Genomic DNA, 18,009 nt, shown 5'->3' on the forward strand with positions numbered 1-18,009 from the left:
GTAAAATAGAGAAAATGCTTCAAGCATGCTTTGTGATTGTAGAATACCCTTAAAATTAAAAGGGAAGTTTTATAGGATTGCTATAAGATCAGCTATGTTATATGGATCAAAATGTTGGACGACAAAGAAACAGAATATCCAAAAAATAAAAGTTGTTGAGATGAGAATGCTTAGATGGATAAGTGATATAATACTGAAAGATAAATTAAGGAATAAACATATTCGCGGTAAGTTAGGTGTAACTCCTATAGAAGATAAGATAAGAGAGGAACAACTCTAATGGTTTGGACACTTGCAACGTAAGCCACCCAAAATAACTTGGAATGAGATAGTGAGTAAGGATTTTATAACCCTGAATTTGTCAAAATATATGGTCCATGATCGCATAAATTGACGAAAAACGATTCATATAGCCAACCCCACCTAGTGGGACTTAAGATTTGGTTTTTGTGTTGTTGTTGTAGATAACAAAATCATCATTAATGCAAGAAAGAACAAACAATTAAAGTAAAAAGAAGATAAACCATCCTTGTTCACAGCAAAAACAAAAGAGACAACCAGGTACTATGCACATGACTTCATAATAGGAGACAAGACACACTAGTAATTGACAATGGGCAGAGGAAAATATAATTCTAGTTCAAGGGAAGGTGTGCCCACAAAGCTTGGTCTTTTATTTTTCAAAAAACAAAAATTATTCAACAATTAATTTACCTATTTAAATTTTTTGATAACTAATTGAACATGATCAATAAAAATTGTAGCATTAAAAAATGATATTATAAAAATATCATACATTAATTTAGTCAGCTTTGTTTTGGATATTGCTTTATCTCATTTTCTACATTTATTGAAGTACCATTATGCTTATGTTTAGATCATGCAGCAACAACCCCACCACCAAAAAAAGAGCAAAATTCATCCAATGTCTACTACTTGGTCACATCACAAGAAGTCCAAGACAAAAAAAAAGGAGCTAAGACACTAATTCAGCTGGACAAACTCTCACTTAACAAACTCATATTATGCTATGCAACCAAGTCACTCGTTCAAATATCTTCATATTTTTTTTCCTCTTGGTTCTATTCATTTTCACTTGATGTGAGGTTCTCCTCACTATGTCATTTCATTAGCTTGGCATCTTCCCTCTTTCGTTAAAAAATAAATAAATAAAGTGCTTCTTCCTTACATAAAAAGAAAAAGAAAATAAATAACAATATCCATACCTGGATTCCCAACCAAGTACCTCTGCCATGCCTACAAATGACAGGAGAAATGGAGGTCCAATTTTGGATGCTTGAATTGCAAGTTCTCGGTGACCAATGTGAAGGGCATCAAATTTTCCAAGCGCAACTATTCCTCCTAAAAAGATGAACAAAAATATTTTATCATATTTTAAGACTTCCAAATCATCATAAGCATCAACAGAGAATATTTCACTATTTGGATCATATAGCCATTTACAGCTATTGCTTAATGAACTTTTTTTTTTTTATAAACAGAGAAATTTATTAAGCTAGAAGAATCAATATATGAGGACATGTCGGAAGGGAGCAAGGCAATAAAATAAAATAAAAGAATAAAACTAATTAAGGAAAAAAAAAAGGTCTCTAATCTCCTTGCATATCAACCAAGTCACTCATTCAAATCCTCAAGGGAAATTAAAAGTCCTCCTTAGTCTCTGTATTTGATTTTCCTTCTTCCCTCCATTCATTTTCACTTGGTGTGAGATTCTCCTCAGTGTGTCATTCATTTTCTCAGCAACTTCTCTTTAGATGAAGCTTCTCAACATCAAAGGTTCCATTGCCTTGCAGAAGTGCCACCAGCGATGGCCTAATTACCATTTTAATGGAATTATTCCTCCATGTCCAAAAGATTTTCTAGAAGATAGAACATCCTTCCTAAAGGGCACCTTAGCACCAAAGTCGAAATGAAGCCTCAATCTTATAGATGGAATCTTAGCTTTCCAAACACCATCTTAGATGAAGAGAATTTGGGGATTTCATTAAACAAGCCAAAAAAGATTTTTTGAAGGAAATACCACAATTATTGCCAAGCCAAGCACGAGATTTACTCCAAGAGGAACAAAAGAGTCACTCAAAAGTCACCATCAAATTGACAAGTTCATCCACTTACCTCTCATTAAAAATTCAGTGAAATGGTTCCTATTAATAAAAGAGTTCATTGAAAAGATCAATGCTATTGATGTGGTACAATATGTGCTGCCACACTGATGACATTCCTATTGATCACCTAGGAATTTCAAGAATCCTAGACAATTTTAGTTATTTTAATTGAAGTTTATCTTTCAAAATTTTTATTTTACTCTAATAATCTATTTTTATTTTAGTAAAGCGGTGTTTTGGTCTCAATTTATTTTGCTTGGTTTCTAAGGCTGGTCACCTATATATTAGGTTATGTATAAGCTCTTTGGGGGAAATTGAATTTAGTTATGGAATTACCTTGCTTGGATGTTTATGCCCTGCATCCGCCATAGCAGATACTGTTGAGAAATCCAACAGAACAAATACTGTCAACATATGTAGCAAGGACACACCAAAAATTCTGAGGTGTGGTCAGATGATAGAATGTGTCAAACACTTGAAATATTCCAAAAGAAAATTACTTCAACTTATAAAGGTAATTTAAAAAAAAAAAAATTAAATTTTCTTGCAAAGAAAGGAAGGAGTGCAACTTCTTCATATTTAAAAAGAACAAATAAATAAAATTGTAGCAAAGAAAGGTAAGAGTGCTGGAAAGCAACAATTGAAGTAGGAACGAAAAAAAAAAAAGGGATCATTTAATTGGCCAAATTGAAACGCTAATCTACGTCTCCCATGTCAGTACATTTGATTATTGTTTGGTCAGTAGTTTTGAAGTAGTTCTCTTGATTTGTAAAGCAGAAAATTTATTAAATTTGGCCATTAAAATCAACATAATAGAACTTAACCAAAAAAGACCTCACTTTCCTGTGATTAAGAAGAGGCAAACGCTAGTTCCTTTCCACATTGTTCCACTGCCATAACCCTACAAGTATTGATGAGAATTTGAGATTTCATTAGCTGCACAGCGAGTCATGGTTGCCTTTTTTTGGGTCCCTCTATTCTTTCCTTTGTCTAATTGGGGGTTAAAAGCAAGTAGAGTAGATAACAAAAACAATAGCTTACAAAGGGCTCAAGTACAACAGTGAGCGATTAATTAAGCGCATTGTTCATGATTATTTTAGTGATCTAGCACTATTGGCGTGTTAGTGCTATGTTAATGAGAGTGAGTGAAGGTAATATGGTCATTGTTATGTACTTAACATATATTATAAATGAGGGGGAGGCCTATCATTGTGTTAGGTCTTCCATTTTACCCAATTATTCAATATGGTATCAAAGCAAGATCCGACCTAAAACCCCAAACCTGCTGCTGTAGAAGGATAATCTGCACCACCAAAGACCAGAAGCGAAGTCCAGGGGCTGCCGGAAAATAATGTAGTCGCCAGAAAAATCCTGGATGCTTCTGACCTTTCAGAAACTCCAAGAAAAACCTAATATTTTGCAAAAATAACCACATAGCCACCCTCAGAACCTGCCAATCTGCTGCCCTGTGAAATGTCACAGCTGGAGAGCACCCCACACGCCAGCCAGAAGCAGGCAGCTCCAACTCCATGCACTGGCGCATGAGTGTTTTGAGCAAGATTTCTGCTCCCATTTTTTTTCAGAATGTACTAAAAATACCTCCATACATCATAACATCAAGTTGGTCATCATGTATTTTTCTTTCAAAAAATTCAACTTTTTCAATTGTTCACTCAGAGCACTCTGTTAATGGTTGTTTCGTACTGTTAGAGCTGTATGCTGATTTCTTGGGGCTGTGTGTAAGTTTTTTGGCGCTGCAGAAGCCTTATGCTGGTTTAGTTGTGACTCATACAGAGTGGGTCGCCTTGTTCGTGGTTGCTCCAATTGTTCCGATGCTGTGTGTTGGTTTCTTGGGGCTGTGTCTAAGTTTCTTGGTGCTGTGGCAGCCTTGTACAGTTTTATTTGTGACTCATTCATGATGGGTCACCTTTTCGTGGTTGTTCAGATTGTTCCAGCAATTAATCTTTTTAACTAGGAACAGGGTTGTCTATCTTGTAAAGATTGTAAAGTTATCCCAGGTGAAAGTTTGGCTCCACAACATAGAGTCTTAGTATTAGATATACATATCAAAAAATGAAAAAGAAGAAATAGCATAAATCAACAGAAGAGGACTAAATGGTGGAACTTGAAGGGAGATAATATAGTAAAATTCAAAGATAAAATTATTAAAGTGTGTGATTAGACAGCAGGGGATAAGGTAGAAGCAAATACCGTTTGGAATAAAATGGCAAATTCTATTGTAAGGATAGCAAAAGAGGCTTTAGGTGAGTCCAAAGGAAGATACTCGGGTAAAGAAAGTTGGTGGTGGGATCAAGAAGTCCAAAAAGTTGTTAAGTCAAAAATAAATTGGTATAAAATATGGAAATATTGTAGAAATATAGAAAATCTTGAAAAATATTAAATAACAAGAAAAAATGCAAAAAAAAAAAAAAAATCATCTATTAGTGAACCTAAGCACAGAGCTTATGATACTTTATATACTAAACTAGATACAAAAGGAGAGAGACATTTATAAATCTGCGAGAGTTAGAGATAGAAAATGCAAAAATTTAGGTGATGTAAAATGTATAAAGGGCAAAAATGATAATGTCTAAATTAGAGAAGAAGACATAAAAGAGAGGCGGTGGAGATGCTTTATTAAATTTTTTATTGAAAACCAAAATGAAAGATTGAACTTGGAAGCTACAAATTAGGATAAGACTAAAAATAGGAGATATATTCGCAAAACTAGAGTGCCTGAAGTTAAAATGACATTAAAAAAGATGAAAAGTGGGAAATCTATAGGACCAGATAAAATACCAATTGAAGTTTGGAAATGTTTAGGGAATAAAGGGATTATTTGGTTAACTAATCTATTCAACACTATTATAAAAACCAATAAAATGCCCAAAAAAATGGATAAAAAGTATGTTAAAACCTTTGTACAAAAACAAAAGCGATATTCAAAATTGTAATAACTATCATGGAATTAAGATTACGAGTCATATGATGAAATTATGGGAAAGGATAATTGAACATAGAATAAGATTAAAAACGAAAATTTTAGAAAATCAATTTGGTTTTATGCCTAGGAGATCAACAATAGAAGTTATTTATCTTTTAAGAAGTTCAATGGAAAATTTTAGGGAAGAGAAGATGGACTTGCATATAATTTTTATTGACCTAGAGAAAGCTCATGATAAAGTACCTAGGGAAGTTCTTTGGTGGATCTTAGAAAAGAAAGGGTTTGCAGTAGATATAATGAGGTCATTAAGGTTATGCATGATAGAGAAATAACTAGCGTTAGGACTATAGGAGAAGAATCTATAGATTTTCCAATCATATAGGTGTACATAAAGGTTCTACTTTGAGTCTTTATCTTTTTCCTTTTGTAATTTATGAACTAACTAAGAATATCCAAAATGAGATCCCTTGATGAATATTGTTTGTAGATGATATTGTGTTGATTGATGATAGTAGTAGCAGAGTGAAATTTAAGCTAGAACTTTGGAAAGTCACATTAGAGTCTAAAGGGTTTAGGATAAATAGGAATAAGACAAAAATATATGAAATGTAATTTCAATAATGTAAGGAGTAGCAATGGAGAGAAGATTAAACTTGATAATCAAGAGATTAATAGTACTAATAGATTTAGATATCTTGTATCTATTATGCAAGCTAAAGGGAAAATTGAAGAAAATGTCGTACATAGAATTAAAACAAGTTAGGTAAAATGGAGGAGTGTGTCAAGTGTGTTGCGTGATCATAGAATACCCTTAGAATTAAAAGGAAAGTTTTATAAGACAGCTTTTAGGTCAGCTATGCTTTATGGTTCATAATGTTGGGCGATGAAGAAACAACATATACAAAAAATAAAAGTTGCTGAGATGCGAATGTTAAGGTGGATAAGTGGTTTAACATTAAAAGATAAAAAAAACGAGCACATACACAATAATTCAAGCATAACACCGGTTGAAAACAAGATAAAGAAGGGGCAATTTAGATGGTTTGGGCATTTAAAGCACCTAGTAGAGCACCTTGGACAAGGAGTTAGTTATTGTTTCTAGCCTAAAATAACTTGATATGAGGTAGTGAGGAAGGATTTAACGGCCCTTAAGCTAATAGAGGAAAAAACTCTCAATCGAGAAAATTGGTAGAGAAGGATTTGTAGAATTATTAGATATTTGTCAGCCTTTATTAGAGGCTGATCTTTAGGAGATTTACAGCTAACAAATCAGCTGATTTGTTAGCTATTTTTGGTTCCACAATCCTAGGGTATATAGGTAGCATGTTACCCGATTCTGTAGAAAGTCTTTCCTATTTTACGGCTTTCCATTTTAAATAGGATAATATATTTTCAATAGGTTGTAAATATCCCTAGTAATTAATGAGAATTATCATCTATTCAAAGGGAATGTAATCTTTTCACATGTGAGTGGAATATTCAGTTTTCTTTTCCACATTTTAACAGGATTCATGTAGACGACCCCACCTAATGGGACTTAAGGCTACTTCTTCTTCTTGTTGTATGATCGGTAGGTTTATGAGTGTTGGGATGGAGTTTGCAAATCCCAAAAGTATGGTTCCCTCGTTAGTCACTTGTTTAAGTGAACTACGTACTTTGACTATCTCAAAGGAGTATTCAAGGTTTCTACAATATCAATCATCTCAACAAGCATCTTATCACATTGCATCCTTTGCCTAGAAAGGTAATCTTACATGTATGTCATCCGGTACCTCTCCTACTAGTCCTTGGATTATCGACTCTACTACCACTAACCATATAACAAGTGCCACCAACTTCTTTTCTACTCTCCAATATCCTAAAATTCTACCTCAAGTTACCCTTGCTGATGGGTACATTACTACGATTAAGGGGATAGGAACAGTAAATCATACTCCCTTCATCTCTCTTTCTTCTGTTTTGTACATTCCTAAATCCCCTTTCAATCTCATGTCATTTATTAAGTTTACAAAGTCACTAAATTGTTCTCTAACCTTCTTCCTAATTTTGTGGTTATTCAAGATTTGAAGACAACAAAGACAATTGGCGCAGGATGTGAGGCTCATGGGCTTTACTACTTTGAGTCGGTCTCTCCTCCAATGCCTGCACAATCGCTGCTACACCACTTCAAATCCATTGTCACCTAGGTCATCCATCTTTGGACAAGTTGAAACAGCTAGTTCTTACCTTTCTATGTCTAATCTTGAGTATCAATCTTGTCAACTAGGAAAACATCATCATGTTTCCTTTGCTTCCCAGGTCAACAAACAGGCAGTTAGTCCTTTTTTGCTAGTCCATTCCAATGTTTGTTGCCCTAGTTGTGTCACGTCGAAGTTGGGTTTTAGTACTTTATTACATTTGTTGATGACAACTCCAAGATTACTTGGTTGTATTTAATGAAATCTCGTTCTGAGTTGTTTGATATCTTTTGTGTCGTCTGCTCTCAAATAAAAACTCACTTTGATATGCTAGTTAAGATACCTCGTAGCGATAATGCTAGGGCGTACTTTTGTACCCAATTCACTACCTATATGACCAATTCTAGTATGATCCATCAGTCCTCTTGTGCCTACACTCCACAACAAAATAGAGTTGTAGAGTGGAAAAACAAACATATTCTCGAAGTCACTCATAACCTACTATATCTATGAATGGACCCAAAGCTTTTTGGTGTGACATTGTGCTCATAGCTTGCTCCCTCATCAATAAAATGCCATCTTCTATCCTTGGTGGTAAAATCTCATATTCCAACTCCTTTGTTCTCCCTTCCTCCTTGAATATTCGGTTGTGTGCCCTTTGTCCATCAATTAACTCCAAGAACGGCTAGTTAGATCCTCACACTAGCAAATGTACCTTTTCTAGGCTATTCCTATACTCAAAAGGGATATTGATGTTAAGCCCTACTTTACATTGATTCTTTGCCTCTACTGATGTCACCTTTTTTGAGTCTACACCATATTACTCTAATTCCTTGAGTTCTATTAACCTTCATGAGTCTCTTCCTCTACCTTGCTTTCCAAATCCCAAACTACTATTTGTGCCCAATCCTCCTACATCTTGACCCAGTTGAGTCCTTGCTGCTTGGATCATCCAAACTTTCAAGTAAACACACAACGACTTAAGGAAGGAAAGCCTCCTCCAGTTGCTTCTTCTACACCTCTAGTTCCCTCGTCAGATGATTTTATTTGCCATGATGTTGATCCACCTATAACTGTTTAGAAAGGTAAAAGCGCTTGTACCCAACATCCTATACCTAATTTTGTTTGTTTTGATTTCTTTTCACCCTTGTATTTCTATTTTGTTGGTACTCTTATCTTCAGTTGCTCTTCCAAAATCTATTTCTAAAGCCCTGTGCCCAATCCCATTCTAGCTGGAGGACTGCAATGGTTAAGAGATGCGTGCACTACATGATAATGATACTAGGGATTTGGTACCTCTTCTTCTTGACAAGTTTGTAGTTGGTTGTCACTAGGTGTGCAATGTGAAAGCCAATCTTGATGGTTTTGTAGCTCATTTGAAGGCCCGCCTTGTTGCTAAGGGAATCACTAAGGTGTACAGTTTGGATTATTCAGACTCATTCACCCCAATCACTAAACTTGCCTCAGTACGTTTCTTCATCTCCTTAGTCGCTACTTGTCATTAGCCTCTACATTAGTTAGATGTGAAAAATACTTTCCTAAATGGTGATCTTCAAGAGGAGTTCTATATGGAGCAACCACCTGATTTTGTTGCTCAAGGGGAATTAGGCTCAATGTATCAGCTTAAGAAATCATTATGTGGATGGTTTGGCCAATTAAGTGCCACAGTACTTGAATTTGGCCTCCGATGGTGTGCAGCAGTTCACTCTATATTTTGTCATCATAATCAATCTAGAAGGATTTTGTTTGTTGTGTATGTGGATGACATTGCAATCACTGGGGATGATGATCAAGGCATTTAGGACCTAAAGCTTTTCCTACAAAATTTCATACCAAGGTCATAGGACCATGGAAGTACTTCTTCAGTATAGAAGTATCAAGATCTCATATGTGAACCATCTTGTCACAGAGGAAGTATGTTCTTGATCTTATAAACGAGACTGAGCTGTTGGGATTCAAACCTATTAATACACCCATGGATTCCACAATAAGTTAGTATTGGATAAGGGTTGTTTGGCCCATAATGGTACCAAAGACTTGTTAGAAAGTTGAATTATCTCACAATCACTCAACCATACATATCTTTCACAACAAGAATTGTGAGTTAGTTTCTCGATTCTTTAAGAACAAAGTCACTAGGATGCAATTAGTCGCATCTTGAGATATCTCAAAGGTGCACCTTGGAGAGGTCTCTTACATCAAGATGGGGGTCACACTCATGTTCAGGGATATACAGAGAAGTAGATTGTCACCTTCCAACAAAAGATCCACAATTAAGTATTGTATCTTTGTTGATGGTAATTTGGTTTCCTCGAAGAGTAAGAAACAAACGATAGTGGCCAAGTTAAATACTGAGTCTGAATATAAGGCCATGGTTCACACTACATGTGAGCTTGTTTGGGTGAATGTTGGAAGAGCTGGGTTTTCCACATTCTGGGTCTATGGAGCTAATGTGTGATAATCAAGCTACTATTCATATTGCCACCAACCCAGTGTTCCATTAGCAGACAAAAAAACAAATTGAAGTTGATTGACACTTTGTTCAGGAGAAGCATGTGCAACAAGTCATTACAAACACTTATGTGATGTCTGATATGCAGCTTGCTAACTTGCTTAGTGTTTACTAAAGCTTTTGGGGTGCTCCTGTTAAATTCATCTGTAACAAGCTAAAATCATATCATATCTATGATCCATCTTGAGGGGGAGTGTTAATAGTTATTTTAGTTATCTAACATCATTTGTGTGTCTCCTAGGAGACATCCCAATGGTCAAAACTTAAGACATTCTTGTTGGAGGTCTCGAGTTTGACTCTTGGGAGGGGTGAGAAGGGATATGGGATGTGAGATGTGCTACCTCCAGTTGTGTATCCCAAGCCCAGTATGGGCTTCCAAATGACCAAAAAAAAAAAAAAGCATCATTTGCGTGTTAGTGCTATTGTAATGAGTGAGAGTTAGTGAGGATATTATGATCACTGGTATGTAGTTGACATATATCATAAATAGAGTAAGAGACTTATCATCGTGGTAGGTCTTCCATTTCTCCCAATTATTCAGCACACATAAACACTAATAAAATGGAAAATATGAGAAAGATTAGAAAGAGAACCTCTAACGGAGGGCAATCCTTCAGAATGAAGCTCTAGATCATCTTCCTGTTGACTTTGCACAAGAAAAAGGATGAGTAAATAATTAAAAAAGCATGTGGATATATAAGAATACATATGTATGTGTGCATGTGGGTGTATTCATTGTACAAAAACAAAAACACCCATGTAGGAGTATCCTAATTCTAGAACATGTAATGGATATGAAAGCTTTCATGAATGATACATGTAAAAACATAAGTTGAATAGAACAAACAAAAAAACATACTATTGTAATTTATTAGTATCTAATCCTTACTGGAACCAACCTTGTCAGTCATCAACCACCAAATGAACAATAATATATATGGTGTAGCTAAAATTGCATATATTTTATTACAACAAAGGCAACTGAAGGAAAAGAACAATTTTCTTATCAACCTTTTTCTTATCAACCTTTAACTAAAGCCAGTTCGAACAAAGGCAGATCCAATGATAATCTTCACAAGAACATGCGACTGAAGGAGAAGAATGAATTTTTTGAAGATTCTACATCAAAACTTTCTTCTTCTTTTTTTGTGGGGGGGGAGATGTCAGTAACCATCTGGAAGAGGATCTGCATAGCAGCAAGGGAGTGGAGAATGGCTTTCATAATGACTCTCAGCTTCCATCAGTTGAGAGAGCACTTGGGGAAGGGAGTCGTGATGACAAAGAGTGTTCAGATTCTAAAGATGACTTAAGCAGCTCCTGTGACTCTGAGAATGGTTTGCTAGTTGATGTGTTGAGAGTTGATCTAGACATGGAAGGAGAGCTGAAATGGGCTGAACTTCCAAGAGGAATCTTGTGAATGAAATGGAAGAAATGTTAAAACAGAATGAAAATGCCTCACAAAAAGTTCAGCATATGGAGAGAGAGTTCTTGATTGTCCTCCAACAGTAGGCAAGGGTTAGAAGGTACTGTTAAGCATTACTCAAACCATACTAGTTTTTATCAAAGAGGGGCTTTTTATCCCCTGTTCCTGGGCCTAATCATGATAGGCAGACATTTTTACAATTCCATCCGATGATGGGGCCGGGGGGTGTGGTAATTATGAAGAGGCAGAAGTTCCTTTAGGAGAACTAAATACTCCCAAACCTGGAAAAGGTATTCTTCCCCTTCCTATTCAGTCTTTTTTTTTTTTTTCGTGCCTCTGCTTTTGTCGTAGGGGCTAGTTAGAGAGACTCTCTAGACCCAAATGAGCTCCCAAAGGACATGGGTTTGAAATTAGTGTCCTTCTGGAGTTTAGGTTAGTTCGCGGATGAGTCCTAAAACTTAAGAGTGGGAAAAAAAATGCAGAAAGAATTAAAGAATTTGGCTTCTTCCTTAATTATGGGGTGGAAAGGGGTATCAAGAAGGGAGGTAAGCATGTAAGATTTTGAAGATTATCAATTGGAACATTAGGGTCTAGGGGTTGCTAGGAAGAAAAGTTTTGATTAGGGAAGTTCTGCTCAGGAATTCTCCCGATATTGTTTTGATCCAGGAGATTAAGCTTGAATCAATTGATGGGGAGGCTGCTACAGGGACTTTGGGGACGGCATTGTAAGGATTTGGTTTTTGTACCCTGTCAGGGGTTGGCAGGTGGAATTCTCGTGTTGTGGGATACTCATTCTATTATCAAAGTGGATAGTTAGGGGTTTTTGTACTCTCTGTCCTATTAGAAGTGAAAGATCGGGGTCAATGGTGGGTTTCCTCTTTATATGGCCCCTCTAGGCCAGCTCTTAGGGGCTCTTTTTGGAACGAGAATGACGTTGTTACTGGCTTCTATTCCCCAAGGCAGATGTTGGGGGGGCAAACTTAATGCAGTGAGGTTCCTGCGAGAGAAGGGGGAGGTGGATTATTGCAACTATGCAGAAGTTTGATTTGGTTATTAGGAGTGTGGTTTGAGGGATATTTCTTTAGGCAATGCTAGTTTTTCATAGTCAGTTTCAGGGCTAGGGTGGTAGCTAGTAGACTTGAAAGGTTTTTATTTTCCAATGAGAGAGAGGAGTTATTTAATCTCTCCCAAGATGTTTTACCTAGACCCACATCCCATCACTTTTCTATATTATGGGAGTCATGGAAGGTTTCCTGGGAGCTACCCTTCAGGTTTGAAAACATGTGGTTCATGGCTCTTTCCAGCCTCTAGTAAGGAATTCTTGGAGTGAGGTTGTCGAAAGGAGATGGAAGGGGTTTAGATTTATGAATAAATTAAAGAGGTTGAAAGAAAAACTGAGAGAGTGGAATAGGAAAGTGTTTGGAGATATTAGGATTAAAAAGACTAATATTTTAGGAGATTTGGATGAGTTGTATAGAAAGGAAGAAGAAATTACTCCCTCAAGGGAGGAGTCTTCATCTAAAAACAAACTGGAGGAGGTGAAAAGGAAATGAGAAGTTAGAGGCAGAAGACAAAACTTAAATGGATAAGAGATGGTGATTATAATTCTAGTATTTTTCATAGGATAGTGAGTGGGAAAATGAGGAAGAATTGGGTTAGGGAAATGGAGGTGGACTGGGGGGGTTATTACCAGCGCAGTTTGGGTCTTGGAAATTTGGTGGCTAAAAACACACCGCTCTCTGGGTCAAATGCCTTTGGCGGTTCCCATTAGAAGATTCTTCCTTGTGACATAAAATTGTTAAAAGCAAGTTTGGACTTGATGAGAATGAGTAGGATACTGATTTGGGTTTTCGATGTTCTTTATAAAGTCCATCGAAAGCTATTTCCCAAAGTTATCCTATCTTTATTCCCCATACTAAATTTTTGTTGACTTCGGGTTGTAAAATCCGTTTATGGAAAAACCTTTGGTTGAGGAATGTTGTTCTCCACATTTCCCCTCGCCCCTTTCAGTTAAGCTCAGGGTAAAATGACTCTATTTCTTCTTTTGTCATTGATTCAAGTGGTTCTTTATCTTCTTGGGATTTTCACTTTACGAGATCCTTAAATGATGGGAAACGGAGGAATTTCCTCCTTGTTAATCTTGTTAAATAATTGCCAGGTAACTTCGGAAGCCGATAGTCAATCCTGGTCTTTGGATCCCTCGGGGTTTTATTCTTGCATATCTTATCGTGAGTTTTTTACTAGCTCTGATTTTCCTTTCTGCTCAACAGAACTATTTGGATGGCCATAGTCCCCCCTAAAATCAAAGCTTTCTATGGTTGGTTGTGCTTTATAGGATCAACACCAATAATTTGCTGCAGATTAGGAGGCCTTTAAAGGCTCTCTCTCTCTCTCTCTCTCCAAATACATGTGCACTTTGTTTTAATTGCTCAGAATCTACTCCACAGCTTTTTTTTTTCATTGTGATTTTGCAACAGAGTGTTTGGAACAAGCTATTTAGTTATTTTGAGGAAAGTTGGGTATGTCCAGAGACAGTGCAGCAGTTTTTGACCATCTCTTTTGTTGGTTTTAGTAGTAAAAAGGAAGGAAGCATTATGGAACTGTGCTGTCTTTGCAGTATTCTGGGATATGTGGAAGGAACATAATGCACACATATTCTCAGCAAAGAGGACATTGTTTTTGTTGGTGTTGGAGAAAATTCATTATTTGGCTACTCTATGGTGTGTGGGTAATGGAACCTGCAAGGGGGATGTGCTTCTCTAATATTTAGCACAATTGGCATCCTTTGTTGACTAATTAGGACATGCTGATTTTCCTGTATTGTTTTTGTGCTTTTTATTTTTTTGGTTCTCAGGGGTTTCCCACAGTTTGATAAGGATATGTCTATTCTCCTGATAATACATTCTTAATCTATCAATAAATTTCTTTTTCTGTCAAGGAAAAAGCCACAGGGGGGCAAACTAAGCCTAAGAACAGCATGTACTATTCCGATGGTGGTGGTGGTGGTGGTGGTGGTGGTGGTGGTGGTGGTGGTGGTACATCCAATTCTTGTCATACAATTGCTTCAATTTCTACTCATGGTGTTTCTTTGGATGAATGGCATGTCCATCTAGGTCATCCATCCCTTCAAAACTGCAACAAGTCTATTTCTCATTTTGAGTGTTCTACATGTCAATTAGGAAAGCATAGGACATCTTTTCCATCTAGAGTTGTCCCATAGTAAATCATTGCTTTCTCTTATTCATTCATATATTTGGGGTCCATGTAAAGCCAAGAATTTGATTGGTTGTCAACATTTTGTGCTCTCGACGATTTTTAGCATATGATCTGGATTTATCTGTTAAAAGACATGTTTGAATTTTTTAAACAATATGCTAAATTCTACGAGGAAATAAATCTTCTATACAGCATTTGTACTCAATTTTTTATCTGATGATGCACTTGAATCTGTTCAAAATGAGCTTCGGTCTTCTTTTTGCTTGGCTAAAGGAATTATTCATCAAACATCATATGTATACCCTTGACAGAATGGAGTAGCTGAACAGAGATGTAGACATTTCCTTGACATAGCAGTCTCTAATATTTCATATGCATGTTTAAACCCTTTGGACTGATGCCCTTTCTTACAACCCAATAAGACAACATTGTTCTTGGGGGACAAATTCCCTTCTCTGTTATGTACCAAGAAACATCCATGTTATCTATTGTGCCACATGTCTTTGGATGCACATGTTTTTTTCATGTTCTGCCTTCAGATTAAGACACAGCTGTAATATTTTCATATTTCCCGCGATATATTGGTTTTCCTTTGTGACAATTTGAAAATGTTCTGAAGATATTCGACTGATATTGCGTGTTATATTCCACAATACTGCTTATTAGTGGAGTCTTCAGCACTGGAATCTTGTTTATAGAACAACTTTGATTGTACACATATTTTTAGGACAAAATCATTGCAGCACCTTTCTCAAATTTATTAGTGGAACCCTCTTAGAGTATCAGCAAAAAATTCAAAAATATATGTTCAAACTTGAATAAATTTGACTTAAGGCCATCATTTTCAATTTTTGGCAAGATACGAATTTGAGAAATGTTACACAGGCTTCCATGCCTTCTCTTTAAGATATTCCTTGTTTCAGTGGTAACTTTTCCAAAAGAGAATTCATAGGTTGGCTGTTTTATCTTGATATTTATTTTGAATACAATGAGACACTAGAAACAAAAAGGGTAGCATTTGCATCTTATAAGATAGTTGGCTATGCAGCTAAGTGGTGGGATAGAATATAACATTATCGAAATCTTCCTTTGGTTTAGAATGAAAAGTTTGTTAGTCAGAATTCTTCCCTGACTGTTATGATGAGATCATCTTCCATCTCAAGACAAGAAGAGTTCTTATTTTGGACAATACGAACTTCCAATCTCAAAATGGACCATCAAGGATGAAACAGAAATTGTTGTTGACATGGACCAGACATATTATGATAGAAAAGAGGACATCAAAACAGCCTGTCAAAAGATGAAACAGAGATTGTTGTCGTTACTGAGCTACACATGATCATAGAAAAGAGGATATTGCAAGTGAACCTGAATTTAGTGTTATCATGGATTATCAGTGTGGAAATGTGCATCGTGATGGGCCAAAGAATAAAGTAACAAAGGTTTTCAGCTGAGCTAAATGCAATACATTTTTCCTGGGCCATTAGTCTCCTGAAGATGAGGAAAAATTTAAATTTTTTTTTCCAAAAAATAGAAAACCTCTTCAGTTGGGCCTGTTTTGAAAGATAAAGACCTTCATACAAAAGCCCAAGCTGGTTCTAAAAGGAAAGAAAAGACTGTCAGAAGCTGGTTCCAAAGGGAATGAAACGCACACTGCAGAGAGAAAAGAACCCAAATCCTTTCACATGCACAGGGGCAAAATTTTGGCAGCTGGTGGCTATTTTGCCATATTCTGAACACAATAGAAGAGATTTCGCACAAGATTGTTCAGGAAATGCCAACTCAGGGGAGGATGGAAATTTCAACTCTAGATCTGCAGATAAGGGGAAGATAATAATTCCTGAGAGCAATGAAGTTTCTAGCCCAAAGATAGTGAATTTGACACGCTCTGAAGAAAATCCTGAACGCATTGAGGCAGGGATACGAAGTGATATGATCCCACAGGCTACCTCCAGTTCTGGAGAAGCCAGCCAGCAGAAGAAGTGTAACTGAACTCTGTGATGACTTTTCTGACCATGACCAAGACTTGGATGATATTTATGAGAAGGAAAATCACCTCCTATTGGAAGAGATCCATGAGTTTGAGGATAAATACCTGTAATCATACCCTTTGATAAGTTTGGGGGACTCAGAACTGTGTGGAGGACGTGGATTGTCCAACTAAAAATGGAATGGGGGAATCAGAGCAAACGGTTCCACAAAAGGTGTAGGTAACCCTATTTTTTCTTCTACCTGATTTTCAGGGTATTGATTTTCTTGGGAGTCAAACAGATCCAGGTCGCCTTGAGGTTGAAGGAACTGTGGCTGTGGGTATCCCTTTGGGTAATTCTGTGTCTCCTCATTTGGCCTCTCCATCAAGCACAAATTTTCAGATGCTTGTAATAAGTTTCTTAAATCTAAAAAAGGTATTTTGCCTTTGCCTTTGAAAGATTCTTTTGAAAAGAATTACTTCTATCGAAGATTCCTAGGTTCTAAAGCTAAACCCTCGACTTTAGAACCACTGGGTGATGAGAGAGACAACTGAGACCAGCAGGAGTTGTTAAATAAATTGGGGTGTAATTTAGATAATCCTCTAGGGGAAAATTCAAAGGTTTACAAATCCCCTGGAACCTATGAGAGAAAAAAAGAAAAAAAAAATTGAGAAGGAATTGCATAAATTGGCAACTTCTACTAACTATAAGGGGTAAATGGGAAGAGAGGTGGGGGGTAGTACGATGTAAGAATGAATATTTTGAGTTGGACCATTAAAGGATCAGGTAATGTGGCTAAGTGCTATAAGATAAGGATGTATTCGATAAGATTTCCCCTGATCTTGTTTTGTTTTAAGAAACTAAGTTAGAAGCGGTGGGTAGCTTTTGCAGGAATTAATATCACTTATTCCACTCCCTTGAAATTTGTGTATCAAATCTATCGGTGTTTCTTTCTAACATCCATTATGTTGCAGATGATGGGGAAAGAATCCATTTCAGGGAGGGCAGTTGGATTAGAAATGTGCCCATGGCTATTGCTTTCCGTCATTTGTGTGATCTTTCTAATCTTCATGAGTCTCTATAGCAGCCTTCCTCATTTTCCAAGAGGGGGGCTTTTAGTGGGATTTCCACTTTGGGAGGAGTCTCAATGAGAGATAAGCTAACAGCTTGCTTCTTCAACTATTATGCTGGACTCCTTTTGTGTCCAGGTGGACAGTAATAATCGTATTTGGAATCTTGATTCCTCTGGGGATTTCTCATGCAAATATTTTTCTCTAATTTCATCCATGTCCCTTCGGCCTCTATTCTCTAGTCTGGAAAGGTAAAGTTCCTTCAAAGACCAAGGCCTTTTCCTGGACTGCCATTCTTGAGAGAATGAACACTAATGATTTACTTTGCAAAGACCCAACAAAGCCCTATCTCCCGATATTTGTGTTCTCTGCAACAGGAACAAGGAAACTGCTCTCACTTATTCTTCTACATTGTCGTGCCACTTGGGGACTTTGAAATAATTTATTTGAAATATTTGGAGAAAATTGGGTTTGCCCGGCTTCTTTGTATCATTTTGTAATACTATGCTTGGCAGTTTTAGTACGAGAAAGGAGAGGAAAGTTATATGGAGGTGCACTGTTCTGGCTATTA

The 18,009-nt window shown here is 36.6% G+C and overlaps 1 protein-coding gene across 2 annotated transcripts in view; it reads right to left on the minus strand.

Annotated features, from left to right (window-relative positions):
* The window catches only part of LOC131154254 (FAD synthetase 2, chloroplastic), a 28,188-nt gene that overhangs the window by 5,216 nt on the left and 4,963 nt on the right, over positions 1-18,009 (minus strand). For both annotated transcript variants that reach the window (XM_058106908.1, XM_058106909.1), the window contains exons 2-3: positions 10,353-10,405; positions 1,227-1,362 (exon numbers count right to left, since the gene is read on the minus strand). In XM_058106908.1, the coding sequence (XP_057962891.1) occupies positions 1,227-1,362; positions 10,353-10,405 (189 nt within the window). The remainder of the gene's footprint in view (positions 1-1,226; positions 1,363-10,352; positions 10,406-18,009) is intronic.

The sequence above is a fragment of the Malania oleifera genome, chromosome 4, assembly GCF_029873635.1.
Source record: "Malania oleifera isolate guangnan ecotype guangnan chromosome 4, ASM2987363v1, whole genome shotgun sequence".
Lineage (NCBI taxonomy): Eukaryota > Viridiplantae > Streptophyta > Magnoliopsida > Santalales > Ximeniaceae > Malania > Malania oleifera.